General features: G+C 40.8%; 1 protein-coding gene across 1 annotated transcript in view; it reads left to right on the top strand.

Moving 5' to 3' along the window:
• The window catches only part of LOC134661246 (serine/arginine repetitive matrix protein 2), a 153,125-nt gene that overhangs the window by 126,078 nt on the left and 11,233 nt on the right, over positions 1–15,814 (top strand). Inside the window, exons 4-7 of the mRNA XM_063517233.1 lie at positions 1,124–1,221; positions 5,501–5,702; positions 11,661–11,809; positions 14,452–14,636. Of these exons, the coding sequence (XP_063373303.1) occupies positions 1,124–1,221; positions 5,501–5,702; positions 11,661–11,809; positions 14,452–14,636 (634 nt within the window). The remainder of the gene's footprint in view (positions 1–1,123; positions 1,222–5,500; positions 5,703–11,660; positions 11,810–14,451; positions 14,637–15,814) is intronic.

Here is a 15,814-nt window from a genome sequence, read left to right as displayed (position 1 = left end):
GCCACCAGGGTCTCGGCGGCACCGGTTAAAATATATAGACATACTTGTACTTGTAAAAGCTAAGACACACACACACTAACGATTTATTTAATATAATTAGTTAATTGTTACAATAGTTTCCGATTAAAATTCTCAGAATTCTTTTTTTAACTGTAAATGGAACACAATAGCCACACGAATTCAAAGCCACAAAGAGCGAAATGGAATGCGATCTACGTTAAAATGGGAATATTCAGCCGTCAGAAAATGTTTGTGTTCCCTGGAGCCACAGACTGAAAATACAAAAAACATTTCGCAATATGTCAATAGGTGAAACTGGCGGCCTCGGGCGATTTTACGTATTTCACTCGACTTCTTATGATGTATTAATATTCACCTTTATGTCGATATCACCTTTTTTGTTAATCAATTTTATTAACTGTATTAAACAAATGTAAATAGAGAAAAATATATCTAATTATGGTGGCCACGCTAAAAAGTCTTAATTGGTGAAAAAAACTAACAAACAAAAGAGGTAATGAGGTTATTTACAGCCCCATAGTCGAAGGCTGATTATGATATTGACAAATTGTTTATTACATTAATCGGATCGCAAATACTCATAATGTGTACCATGAAAAAAATACCCTGTTTATCTAAGTACAGTCACTTGCAATAATATCTCACGGACCTAATAAAAATATATCTGACACAATCATATTTATAGAGCTACAAGGGTGTGTTATAGGTATATTTTTGGGACATACTATTTAAAGTTGTGTATTCTCTTTATTTATTTTTTTATTTGGTAATGTTTATGTTATTCCTACTCAGAATCTCGAGCTCTTTCGATCCTAAAGTGTTCCAAAATTTCCATACATTTTCTTATCCTTTCATTCCGTTACCGTCATAAAGACCATGAAAAATAGTAACGGAATGGAAACAATAATTTTTTCCTCCTTTTAAAATAGTCCAAATCAAAATAAACGTGTAGTGTACATTTTTTTAAATATAATGTACTACTCGTATTTTACATGTGTGTGCAAAATTAAATTAAAATGACCTTCTTGTGAGAATGTTCAAAGAGATAAATATAGAGAGAGAGAGAGGCAACATAATGTAACATATTCTGTCCTTGTTACAGCCCCCAGAGAACGAATTACAGAAAAATTCGGACCGCGTTCTGTCGGAGCACGAACTGCGGGTCCAGAGGTCGTTGCAGAAACTCAATGTGCCAGAATGGTGAGTACATATAACGTATATCTTTGCTTCCCTGTTTAATTTCACTCTGTATAACGCAGGGGTTCCAAACATTTTGAGCCCTCATTGAAATAGTTCTTTGTTGTACGAGGGGGCATAGTTGTTGTTTAACTCCTCATAAATACTACTCGTAATACTGATACCCGAACAAGCAAAAGATTCCAAAATTGAAAAGGGTTAAACAAACTTTGCCCCCGAGTTAAACACTATTTTTATTTATTTGCATCTATTTGTGTGATGAGCACAGATATTTGTTCCTAAGTCATGGTTGTTTTCTATGTATTTAAGTATTTGTATATTATATCTATCGTTGTCTGAGTACCCACAACATAAACCTTCTTGAGCTTACCGTGGGGCTTAGTCAATTTGTGTAAAAATGTCCATTAATATTTATTTATTTATTATTTTTCAACACGCCAACGCGAGGAAAATACTAACTGTGAAACATTACAAATCAAATCTAAATGAACGCTATTATACAGGGTGTAATCTAAAACGTGATACAAGATAATCAAACCTGAATCTTTTCATGATTTTGAACAACTTTTACTATGGGGTCAATTTTGTAATATTAAAAAAAATTGAGCTGTTCCATAGAAATAGTCAAGGAGAGGTAGACAAAAATGTATGGCAAAGATTTTTTTTATTGTTAATTTACAAAGTTGACCCCATAGTAAAAGTTGTTCAAAATCATGAAAAGATTCAGGTTTGATTATCTTGTATCACGTTTTAGATTACACCCTGTATATTTATCATATGATACCTATAAACATGAGGTGTTTTCTCATGTTAGCTTGTGGATTTGTTAATAATCACCCTGTATATTCCCATGACAGTTTCAATTTTAATGATCTTTTGCTAAACTACGTCCTGTATTCACACATCCCGGACTATGCAGATGTTATCCGTTAACACTTTAGAATCTAGATCTAGGCTGTCCGGTCGCGCTTCCTACCGTTCCTAGGTATCCTGCGATTTGCATATCCCGTCTCTAATTTAACTTCCTTCAGTTGAGTCGAAGTTGTAGGTACTTATAGGTCAATCTCGAAGAACTGATTGGCAGTATAACATACCGTATGTTTAAATGGCGGACAGAGTTGTTAGGGATATAGGTACTTACAAATTTCACTGTTGACATGTTTAATATAAAAACGTTTAATATATAGCTTCAAGAAAGTGCTGCTTGCCACAAACTAATATTGTTATAGCTTTTACAGTACATATGGCGCTACGTACCTACTTTAGTAATTTATTGTAAGTACTAGTGCGATAAATCGATAATTATCACATTACGTAAACGGGCCATATGTAGATAGTAAAGTAAAACGTTTTACGATACATGTGCGAGTATGTAATTCGCAACTCGTGCCGATGTAAAACACTCCTTCGTCGGTCGTGTTTTAATGTATCGCCACTCGTTGCGAATTCCCTATTATTCGCACTGGTATCGTAATGTACTATTAATTCCCACAACACACTTAGCATGGAGCTAGTCAGGAATATGCGTAAACGTGTCAGGCACCCAGACGGTGTATAATCTAATTACGACGCTGCCGAGCTCACCGCACAAGGATGCCTCGAGTGTCACATAACCGTGTAGTTGCATTATTACAACGCCATTGTAATGGCGCTAATTATGAGACATTACAGATAAATGTACACACAAGTGCGAAAAATAGGAAATTCCCAACGTGTGGCGATAAATCAAAACACGACCGAAAGGGCATAGTCACATAACATTAGGGCCCCTTAAAGACGCGTAGATAGATTGTCTAACGCTAACGTTTTGTAAAACAGTTAGGTACAATATACTTAAACGGACCATTTTTGCACCAACTTTGGCGTTTTGGTTGTCTTCTGACGGAAGGAACATGTCCAGTCACTTTTTTCGGAAAATTCGATTTCTATCTCAAAATGTAGAGCTCTTAATGAACTATAAGTTATATTTTTGCTACCACTGTACAATACAACACAACTTTTTTTTTAGTTAAAAATAACCTGGTCACGGAATTAACATACATTTTGACATTGTTCCAAATTTTAAAATCGCGATTACTCAAAATGTTAGGTTAAAGTGATTAGACATGTTCTTTCCGTGTATCCTTCATATGCAATGCGATTTGCCATTTTCGCTGCCGCTATATGCTTGCTATGCTTTTAGAATGTATATCTATAAGTGCCAGAATATAAACATCATTTTTTTCATATTAATTTGACGTTTATGACACCATCACACTCTGACACTGCAAAGTTTGTAAAAACACAATTGTTTTGAGGACAACTGCGTTATTACATCGTTTTTTAAGTCACCCAAGTAAATACTCTCCCGTAGTACAATTACAATTACCTATACAGGGTGACATTTGAGTCGTAATCAGTAATATGTTTTTCTAACTCCAACAACGAGCAATTTAATGCCCCTACTCTTACTAAAATCAGACAAGATTTTTTTTATTTTTTGTCATTTATTTTACTTTTATAAGTGGATTTAGGATATTACAACGGCTTATTAAGATATTTAAATTGAATCGCCTCTTTGAATCGGAACTGTCATTGACATCAATTTTGTCATTTGTCCCAGTTGGAAATAAAATTTACTTAATTCTTCATTTGAAATATCTTACAAAGCTGTTTAAATACCACATTGCCACTTGTAAAAGTAAAATAAATGACAAAAAATAAACAAAAAAAATAAAAAAAATCTTGTCTGATTTTAGTAAGAGTAGGGGCATTAAATTTCTCGTTGTTTATGGAGTTAGAAAAACATATTACTGATCACGACTCAAATGTCACCCTGTAGATTTAAAGAATGAATATATGTACATCAAATTACATCCAATGCAAGCGAAACTAGATATTTAATAAACCTAGTATTGCGCGGCAGTGCTTGAACTAGATCTAGGCTACGGGATTTTCATTCTAGATGAAAACTCGATATTACCTCGAGTAGATTTCCGATATCCGCTTACCTAGTTTCCTTATTTATTACAGAGCTTTTACGGCAACAGAAATACAATCATCTGTGAAAATTTCAACCGTCTAGTTATCGCTGTTCATGAGTTACAGCCTGGTGACAGACATACGAATGTCGTCTTAGTAATAGGGTCCCGTTTGTACCCTTTGGGTACGGAACCCTAAAAAGGGTTAGAGCCATTAAACAGATTTGCTTAAGACGCGGTCAGTTGGAATGAGGCCTGAAACCTTACGCGTTCACGCATGCCTGCATGGCTACCACTAATTAGCATTTGAGATTTACGTTCGAGTCTGCGTGAACTCGCTCGCATTCCCTCTCTATCGCACCAAACCATGAGCACAGAATAATAGTATTATCATACAGAGGGCCTACCGCGAACCACGTTCGACGTGTTTCCTCTCTGTCGCACTTGTAAATTCGTACGTAAGTGTGACAGGGAGGTAACACGTCGAACGTGGTTCGCGGTAGACCCTCAGAACGGACACGCACCGCCCCGCCCGCCCCGACTCGGATTACCTCGCCCCGCGACTGGCCGCGACATGAATGTGTGCGTAAGTCGCTCTACTGAGAGCATGCCCAGAAGTCCGTCAGATAGGTACACAATGACGCGTGTACAGACGTGCCGCGCACACATATAAACGCAAATCATTTTTGATGTATGGCGTGTCCGCCCTGTGCCATGAGTGCGAACGAGTTGGACTGCGATCGAGTTTACGCATTCGCGTTAGCGTTCCGTTACGTTTACGTTAGTAAACGTCAAGTGTCAACTCGTGGTACGGCTACTTATTGCGTACGATATGACATGATATAACACACGTCTTTTATTAAAGCGGCCTCAAGACGATCAATCGATTGATAATCACGTGATTAAATAATGTAAACATGATTGACCGTTTACAATACCGATCAAAGACAAAGCACACAAGCTTACATATTTATAGGTAACTAGCGACCCGCCCCGGCTTCGCACGGGTTAACAAATTAGACATAAACCTACCTCTTGAATCACTGTATCTATTAAAAACCGCATCAAAATCCGTTGCGTAGTTTTAAAGATCTAAGCATACAGACAGACAGACAGCGGGAAGCGACTTTGTTTAATACTATGTAGTGATTTACAATATTTAAGCTAGAACATAAAACATAAGCTTAAATATTGTAAATTACCGTGTCTTATGCGTGTCTGTTTATCACAATGTGTCTATGCAATTATGCAGCTTGCTGTACATTAGGAGAAGACCATCCCTAGGAACTTGACGACAAATCCTAATTCGAAACTATTTCCAGGTACAAGAACGCGCCGGCGCCCCGCGAGGGCTTCCTGCTGCGCAAGCGCCTGTCTGACGCGTCCAGCGCGCGCTGGAGCGGCCTCAGCTCGAAGACCACTTCATTGGGCAGTCTCGGGGCCGCCGCCCCTCCGCCCCCGCAGCTGTCCCCGCACACCACCAGCTTCGGAAGGTGGTCGACTAGCAGACTCAACTCTAACCAAGTAAGTCTACTTTCCTAGTTCCTTGGGTTAGAAGACACATGTGCCCGTTGGAACGGCCTGAGCTCAACGACCACTTCATTGGGCAGCCTCGGGGCCGCCGCCCCTCCGCCCCCGCAGCTGTCCCCGCACACCACCAGCTTCGGAAGGTGGTCGACTAGCAGACTCAACTCTAACCAAGTAGGTCTACTGTTATTGTGGCTTGGGTTAGAAGACACATGTGCCAGTTGGAACGGCCTGAGCTCAACGACCACTTTATTGGGCAGCCTCCGGGCCGCCGCCCCTCCGCCCCCGCAGCTGTCCCCGCACACCACCAGCTTCGGAAGGTGGTCGACTAGCAGACTCAACTCTAACCAAGTAAGTCTACTTTCCTAGTAACTTGGGTTGGAAGACCCATGTGCCCGATGGAACGGCCTGAGCTCAACGACCACTTCATTGGGCAGCCTCGGGGCCACCGCCCCTCTGCCCCCGCAGCTGTCCCCGCACACCACCAGCTTCGGAAGGTGGTCGACTAGCAGACTCAACTCTAACCAAGTAAGTCTACTTTCCTAGTAACTTGGGTTGGAAGACCCATGTGCCCGTTGGAATGGCCTGAGCTCAACGACCACTTCATTGGGCAGCCTCGGGGCTGCCGCCCCTTCGCCCCCGCAGCTGTTCCCGCACACCACCAGCTTCGGAAGGTGGTCGACTGGCAGACTCAACTCTAACCAAGTCTACTTTCCTAGTTCCTTGGGTTATAAGGCCCATGTGCCCGTTGGAACGGCCTGAGCTCAACGACCACTTCATTGGGCAGCCGTGGGGCTTTTGGCCCTCCGGCCCCGCAGCTGTCCCCGCACACCACCAGCTTCGGAAGGTGGTCGACTAGCAGATTCAACTCTAACCAAGTAGGTCTACTGTTATTGTGCCTTGGGTTAGAAGACTCATGTGCCCGTTGGAACGGCCTGAGTTTGAAGACCACTTCATTGGGCAGTCTCGGGGCCGCCGCCCCTCCGCCCCCGCAGCTGTCCCCGCACACCACCAGCTTTGGAAGGTGGTCGACTAGCAGACAACTCTAACCAAGTAAGTCTACTTACCTAGTTCCTTGGGTTAGAAGACTGTTGTCCGTTCGAGGGGCCTCAAATACTACTTCATTGGGCAGTCTTGGGGCTTCTGGGCCTCCTCCGACGCACGGCTGTCCCGCACACCACTATTAAAAAATGGAGTGCGAGCGAGAGAGTCCGATAAAAATGATTTCTTGCCCCGACGCTTCGGTAATGGCCCTACATAGCTTCGGAAAGTGGTCGACTACATACTAAACTTTAACCAAGTCCACAGATTGTCTATCGATTTTGTCTAGGGATATATAAAACTATATAAATATTTATGATAAACACACAAATTATTGCTCTTTCCAGTATTAGTATGGCTATTCATAGCTTTAACCTTTACAAAATAACATTAAAATAATTTCTTCAATAATCTGTCAAAGCCAGATTACGCGAACATTTCGCTCGTAATCCGCAATTTAATGAACTACATTACTCGTATTTCAATATCCATTTCAGTGAAATGTTGATTTGTGGCGTAGACATTGAAATATTCGCCTTCGATTGGCAAAACGTATTTAATTGACAGTATTTGATTTCATTGCGTAATTAACGTCGTTATCTGACATCAATATTTATTGGATTTATTATGATTGTAATTTGAATAAAGGCGTGTTATTTCGGTTAGTATTTAGTATTAGCAATTAGCCAAAAAAACAGACTTACAGATTAAAAACAGGGTAAACAGAGATCATCTAAGCTATTCTAAGCTTTGAAGACACAAGTCACAAAGCTTATAGAACAATCTTACACAGATCGAGCTGCCCCCACAGCAAACACAATAAGGCTTGTGTCGTGGGAATTAAACGACGATATAAATCCGCCAGACCATGAAATTCCTAGGCATATCATGAAACGATTGTAAGTATTTTTACAGTACATATGGGGCTACTTTTCCGCACTAGTGCGTAAAATAGCACTTTTCGTGCGTATGTTGAAACTTTAAAGTGCCATATGTACTGTAAAACGTTGTTCGATACACGTGCGAATAGGTAATTCGCAACTCGTGTCGATTTAAAACACTCCCTTCGAATTTCCTCTTTTTCGCACTTGTATCGATAACTATTAATTTTAATAACATTTCTCAAAATATTCTTGACATGTAACTACCGTTTAACAATTGAGACAGAAATGAATTTCACGCATTTTTCCACAGCAATAAAATAGATAATAAAATAAAGTTTGTGAGAAATCTCTTTCATATTAATCCTTTGAAATCCGAATCATATTTCCGTTAATGGAAACCACAATACAATCCAATTCTGAATGGACTTTTGCATTTATGTATTGTTTATACTCGTATAACTGTCCAGACTGTCAGTGCAACGTTAAGAGGATAGTGGGCCGACCGCTTCTCCATGCAAACCTTTTCCCCATTTTCCTCTCTGGATAGGTAGTGACATTTTGGAAAATATTATACACAATCTGATGTAGGTATATTAATTTCTTAATTTCTTGTCTCTATTTTAGAGAAGCTCGATTTACACCCTAAACGCGTTAGTTCCGCGTAGCGAAATTCCCAGTCGCATTTTCCCCATTTTATATTTTAACCAATCGTTTATTTTCATAGTAAGTACTACGTTTTATTACACGTGTAAATCCTTGTCGCCCAAAGTGTAATGTTTTAACGGTAGTCACACTAAATCAATACCTAGGTAGGTTAGGTAGCTTAAATTCAGATGCCCGAAGGGCCAACCGCCCAGAAATAGGAGCCTCGCGAAGTGATAGAAAGGATAATTAAGAAGTTAATCGCAACGCTCGAGGTTCATAATTTGTACTTGCAGAAAAATTACCTTTGACTAGTGAAACTAACCGTGAATCATTAAAAACTGAAATTACCTTTGCTCTAACTGTTCCACAAATATTTTTTTTAAAGAATGTTTCAGCACAGGCGTCCACGCGCCAAACTCGTGTCGGACACGGCGCGGTGTCGTGACTGTCGTGAGCCTAGGGTTGCCAGATCAAAAGGCGCTATTAACTGGAAAAAATATCAATTTTTCGGGATTTTGGGACTTAAGTCGGGAAAAAAACATTCAAATTAAAGTAATTGTATTCAAAACAACGATATTTTACATTATTGGCACTACATCAGCTGCTCTTCCCATTCCGGCTCGACGCGGGTCGCTGGCTCGCTCGACGACAGTTCGGAACTTGAAATTATTGTTTTATAACGTGAAGCTGTTTTTCGGGACAATTTTCACTTGGTCGGGAATCGGGAACACATGCTAAAAATCGGGGGAATCCCGCCAAATCCCGACCATCTGGCAACCCTACGTGAGCCCACGTGCCAACTCTAACCGTTTCCACCCTAATGGCCCCTTCAACTAACGACGCTCATTAATGTCCACTTTTGTGCAGCATACAGACATACAGTCGCCATCAGATATATCGGAGCAGCCAAGGCCTTCACAAATATCTGAACACGCCTCTATTGTCACGGCGTTAAAGTGCCTGTTCAGATATTTTGGACCACCTCGGCAGCTCCAATCACAGACAAGACATCCTCTAGACTGAGCATAGTAACGCTACCCCCTCTGCCACTTATACGGTAGTTTTACTCCATCTTCGAGTCAATCCCGTGCCGTGATTGGTCCGTGTCTTTGAACGGACCAATCACGGCACGGGATTCGCTCACCTCGTCCCCCCGCACCTCCGTATTTTTGGCAGCATCGGTTTCATGAATCATTGCTCTAAACTCAGTCTAGGGGATTCCTAGTCTATGGCTCCAATATATCTTATGGCGAGAGTGACTTGGAGTAGTGAGAGATTGAGGCGTGAGGCCAATTTTACAGTCTAACGATATGGAAATTGAGTTTTGTCGGCCTCCTAGCCTATTCGGTATATGACTAAGTAGCGGAGACCCCGGGTTCGAATCCTGTGTGGCTATACCACCGTTGTGGCACTGACATAAAAGCTATCGAGAACGTAACTTTCGATGCATCTCGCTCGTACTTGCATATTAGTGCGAGCGAGATGTATATAAAGTAAATTACGTAGAAGTTGTTAGAGTATATGTAGGTTTTGATGTCAAACAGTCTGACAGTGTTGTCAGTGACTTATGGTACGGGTACAGGAGGTCCCGGGTTCGATTCCTGATAAGGGCATTTGTTTGCGTGTTTATCAGAAATAGTCACGTGACTTTTCGTAGTATCTGTCATCCTGATAAATGTTTTTCGTTTGTCGATTTGCGATTGTCACGAGTTCCAGATATTTATATTTTATTTAATGACGCGCCAGCAATAATAATGGCGTATCGTATGAAACGAAATAGCGGGACATGAAATATTCCATTCCATAACCGTTACGTACAAAATAATTGAATCTACGCGTTTCGCATTCCATCCTTCGTTAGTGATGATTGTAGCCGCTGCGGAACGGGTCGCAGATCACCTACGAGTATCACTAGATCAGGCATGCCTTTATTATACTCTTTATAGCAGTGGTTCCTAACCTGGGGGTAATTACCCCCGTGGGGGTAAAACTGGTATTTTACGGGGGTAATAAGCTAACCTAATATAACAATACAACAAACGTACACGTTTTATTTTTTATTACCGTTGGGAGGAGGGGTAAAATCAGGTTCCCTAGTTAGTCATAGGGGTGACCGGACTGAAAAGGTTAGGAACCACTGCTTTATAGGGCCCCGGGCTGCCTAGCCAAGGTGAAAATCTCTTTCGCTACGCCATCGAATTGCTTTGTGCCTCTCTATCTTCCACATTAGTGTGATAGTGACAGTTTCGTTCGCTACGGACGGAGCGTTTGCGATTGGCATGTTATCTACGGGGCCTGGTAGTGAAAAGACATATTTTAGGTAAGCATATTCCGTCCTAGACTGCACTTAGGCGAACTAGCATGAGTTGCGTTAGCAAATATTGCGGCAAACCTTTTGCTGTACAGCAGTTAAACTAACTATAAACAATTTATTTAAGGCTCTTTTGTTTACATTGTGCAGCCCAGGGTGAAGTTTTACATATATTACCTTAATAAATAAAGTTACAAACGCTACCTGCAGTGAGTAAACAAAATGGTGAATCGTTTAAATTATGTGATAAACTTAAAATGAACCCTCGGTGCTTATAGCAGGGTCCCTTTTACATTGAAATCATCCATCGTTGGGCGGTAGTAAACCGAAATACATTCATCTTTCATTAACTTTATATCGCTATACGTACTTATATTTTATTTAAATATTACATATTTACAATTTTGAGGAGCGTTCATGAGCAAAGTAAAAATAGTTATAAAATTCTCAATTATGTGAATGCATTAGGTACCGAATAATAGTGTTAAAGAGATCTAATCCTCGTTTTAAATCCTAATATAGCATGGTAAGGCCCAATGTTACAATGTACACTCTGTTTCCATTTGATTACAACATTTACAACCTTTTATAAAAAAATTAAGTAGCATTTCTTTTGTTTCATTGCTTTCTCAAACTAATGAAATTCCTCCTTATTTACTATGCAACTAGATTTAAATTAGAAATATGAAAAAAAACCGGCCAAGTGCGAGTCGGACTCGCGCACGGAGGGTTCCGCACCATCAACAAAAAATAGAGCAAAACAAGCAAAAAAACGGTCACCCATCCAAGCACTGACCCCGCCCGACGTTGCTTAACTTCGGTCAAAAATCACGTTTGTTGTATGGGAGCCCCACTTAAATCTTTATTTTATTCTGTTTTTAGTATTTGTTGTTATAGCGGCAACAGAAATACATCATCTGTGAAAATTTCAACTGTCTAGCTATCACGGTTCGTGAGATACAGCCTGGTGACAGACGGACGGACGGACAGACAGCGGAGTCCTAGTAATAGGGTCCCGTTTTTACCCTTTGGGTACGGAACCCTAAAAACTAAAATGTTCCTTTTCCTCACCAGACGTCTCCGTGTTCGTCAACCCGCAGCAGCATCCGCGGCACCAGCCCGCTCTGCTCGCCGTCAACCCGCTCGTCGTTCAGCGCGCGACAACCGTACCTTGGCTGGAGGAGCCAGGAGCGACTGAACACCCCACGCACCCCGCACGAGAGGTAGGCAACAATGCTTTCACCGCGTTGGGTCTAAATACTCTAAATTATGACTTCAATGGGTTGCCGTTTGGACTAAATACACCTACAGTTTTGTCACTGTCGCATGGTAGGTATTCGTCATCGGCGTCATCGTTTTGTTTATGCCTTTAGCAGCGGTTGCGGGTATCAGCCGTCGACAACCATACCTTGGTAGAACGAGCTCTAGTACAGTAAATGGCATTCATGACTGCATGTGGTCTTTATGAGTTCAACGGGATGCCATTTGGACTAAATACATCTACAGTTTGGTCACTGTCTCATGGCAGTCATTGCTTTGAATATTTTTTTGCGTTTAGCAGAGGTTGCGGATATCAGCCGTCAACAACCATACCTTGGTAGAACGAGCTCTAGTACAGTAACTGGCTTTCATGACTGCATTCAACGGGATGCCATTTCTACTATCAAACGCACCCGAAGTGAGCCGCGGCCTGAGTGGACGCTCGAAGCGGAGCGTTCGGCGGGGCGTGCAGCGTGGCGTCGGGCTCACAAGTAATTTGAGCAGCGTGCACTAAGGCCGCTCCTATACGCTTGCATTTGTTTAACATGCACGCCACACGCCCCGCCCCGCTGCACGCCCAACTCGAGCGTCCACTCAGAGGGCCTACCGCGAACCACGTTCGACGTGTTGACTCTCTGTCGCACTTGTAAATTCGTACCTAAGTGTGACAGGGAGGCATCACGTCGAACGTGGTTCGCGGTAGGCCCTCAGGCCTTACACTAAGTTGTGTTAGGAAACGAATTGCTCCCGAACTAGAATCTGACGCTAGGTCCATGTCAAAAATCTGAAATACTATCTATACAAGCTTGTAATATAATGATTCCTTTATTACAAATAGTACGCGAAGCTTATAACTACAATTGTTATAATGCTTTATTACACGTTATCATGTTTTATTTGCCTAAAAACATTCAAGCAACAGTGTAATCGCAGAACGAACAATTAATGTAGCTAGTTTAATCTGGAACTGGTAGGATTTCCGCAGAAAAACAAAGACAAATCCTGAATTACTCGCAGCTTTCCATCGGATTCCCCTCAGGACATGCTCGGTTTTAAATCCGAACTTTATTTCCTAGTTTCCAGTGAATTTTTGAACCATTCGATAAAATATTGCGCTCGGTTTACACTCCAACCGACGGGAAGGGAAAATTGTGATACGTTTTTTTACAACGCAAAACAAAAGACCAAAGATGATATTGTGTTATACCTCTAACGTCGAGAGACAGTTCATTTTTTTATGGAGTAGGTGGCACGTAAAAATACGCAGGCGGTTTTTGGAAGTGTATAAACATAATTTCTTCAATTAGTTTTAAATTAAGTAGAAATTGTAATACAAAGAAATTAGAACATGTAGATGTTTTACATACAAAACTATTTCCAGACATATATGTTACCTAATAGTTCAATGGCGCTTTAAACTGAGAACTTGAGAGTGGCTTTTCGGCAAGCAACAACTGCTTTACACCTGTAAATTTGTAACCTGAAGTCCTGGTCAGAATGTCCCTTTAGGCAAAATAGTAATATAATTCATTACGCAACGAAAACTCCGTGGATCGAGGTATCGTTTATAAATTTTATTCGCTTCAGCATAAGCCTGGGGCGCGCTTGCTGCAAATGCGCGTAAACAATAAGTTCTCATTTAATGCTCTGCAGATATTTCACGTTGTTTTAGTTGTCTTTTAATTCTCTAGCTGTTTATGGGATACGTGTACTTAAAATTTAAATGCAAGTTGTGATGGCGAAGACTAATGTTCACTTGAGAATTGTGAATTAATTACAATAATGAATATTAATTACAATAATATATAATGAACTATAAGCACAATTACAATTCATTTCTTCTTACTAACATCTAACGTAGCGGCTGATGCAATGTTACATTATGCTTAGATAACTTTACATGCTTTTATATACAAAGGAGATATACAATTATACATTATTTGCCAGTCTTAGTTACTAAAGGAGCAAATCAATAATCCGTCGGTTGCCCTGAGAACCGCCGGCTTAGCCTCTCATTGAAATCTAGCGATACAACGTTTATGATTCTAAGCAGATTACTTCAAGTACTTTTGTAAGTGTTTGGTCTAGATCTAGAATGTCTAGATCAGTGCTATCAACTTGTCTAGGGTTTCAGAATTCCAGTCTTATCCTCTACCCGCCCAGGTGCCTATAAAAAGGTATTGGACTCCATTGTATTTTGAATATTTATTTTGACAAATCAAAATTACATTTGTCTTGTCAAGCCGTGGGCGACTAGAGGTCAACACCGTAATTTAAATCAAATCAGGATACTAGAGTAGAGTATGAGTATAGAGAGATATTAGTGTTCGTTTTTCTGTCATTTTTATTCGCCCACTCTCAATTGCTCAAAGATTGACTGGAAGATATCCCTTATAGGGATAAGTTCGCCTTTCTTTTTAATTTTTATCTTAACCTGTCTTATGTACAATAAAGTGTTAACATACATTCAATCAATTTCTAGTTTTGAACGAGAAGCTCTTAATTTCATATAATTTACGCAACTACCTTGAGGGATGCCCTATTTTTTATTAAAATGTTATTCCGATCACAAGTACGTCTCTAACCTTGTTTCACTCTTCCCCAGGCTAGCCTCCTCGCTCCTCCAGCAAGCCGCGGCCACCAAGGCCTCAGAAGAGATACAGACATCCATCAAGGAGGTGACGTCGGCCATTGTCCACTACGTCTCTGGCTTGGAGCCGGCCAACGGCGACGCGGACAAGTCGCCGAGATCCAGCCAGAAGCTGTTTTGGCTTGAGAGCTCCTTTGTTGGTAAGTACTTACTGCTGTGCTGTGGTGCGACGACCCGAAGTGGATCTTAGCCTCCTACACCAAAGACCGCCATGCTTCTTTGTGTCAAAGTCGCCGAGTTCGCTACGGTGAGAACCTAAGACTAGTGCCATGTTTATCAAAAGCTTGTAACTTGTAATACAAGTGGAAGTCCCTTTCTACCAAAAGCTGTCAAAAGCGGTGACCTCGTCCTCTATCGTCTTAAATTTGATTGACGTTTCTTTCTACCATCAATTTCCACTTTGATAGATCATTATCCATACAACGCAACTGTTTTATATTCGTTTAGATTCACTGTAGACACGGCAAATCGGGCTGATTCATTGTGCAACACATAAACAATTCCCTTAGGCCCCGGGCCGCGCTTTGTCCGCAGAGTTGAGCATACTGCACAATGTTATGAGAAGTCCGCGAACGAGCGGCGCATTTTCAATTAACTGTACAGAGTGTACAGTCACCTGCAATAATATGTTACACAGCGAATGCCGCAAAAATATCTAACACGATTTGTAAAGCCACGATTGGTAATCGCAGGTGACGTACTGCCCGTTGCTAGAAAACTCCAATCGAACCAAATAATGTATGGAAATTGTCACGTGACTTGTCGTAGCATCTGTCATCCCCATACATTTTTGCGATTTGGCCTTTGTCGATGTGTAGAACTTAATTTTTTTTTTAAATATAAATAACTCTATTTGCTCAAAGATTTACAATAATTTAATATCATTAGCACTTAGGTTTCACAATTCAAACGAAAATCATAATACGTAGTTGATATCTGAAAACACTTCAAGAGGTTTAGCCTACAAGTATTTTCAAAGCTATGTTTTATAAAATATTTTATTTTACTATAGTTAAGTAGAACAAGGGCAGAAAGTAAATAAAGTTACACAGTATATTAAATGTTGTTTATGATACAATTACTTCCCTTGGGTATAGATTATGCAGGGCCCGGCAATATCAATTCTCAGTGGGGATGCCTGATTGACTCGTCAAAGAGTGTAGGAAGGTCTTTATTAGAGATGCCCCGAATAGTGGTTATGGCCGAATACCGAATAGTTGCCGAATATTCGTGGCATTTCTAGTCTTTATACAGCAATTTAGTAGACGCCTATTAGAATCCTCGCAACGTAGTGGACGGACAGACAGACAGACAAACA

Source organism: Cydia amplana, chromosome Z, assembly GCF_948474715.1.
Source record: "Cydia amplana chromosome Z, ilCydAmpl1.1, whole genome shotgun sequence".
NCBI classification, from domain to species: Eukaryota; Metazoa; Arthropoda; class Insecta; order Lepidoptera; family Tortricidae; genus Cydia; species Cydia amplana.
Note: the sequence above shows the minus strand (reverse complement) of the source record. Positions and strands in the feature narration are given on the sequence as shown.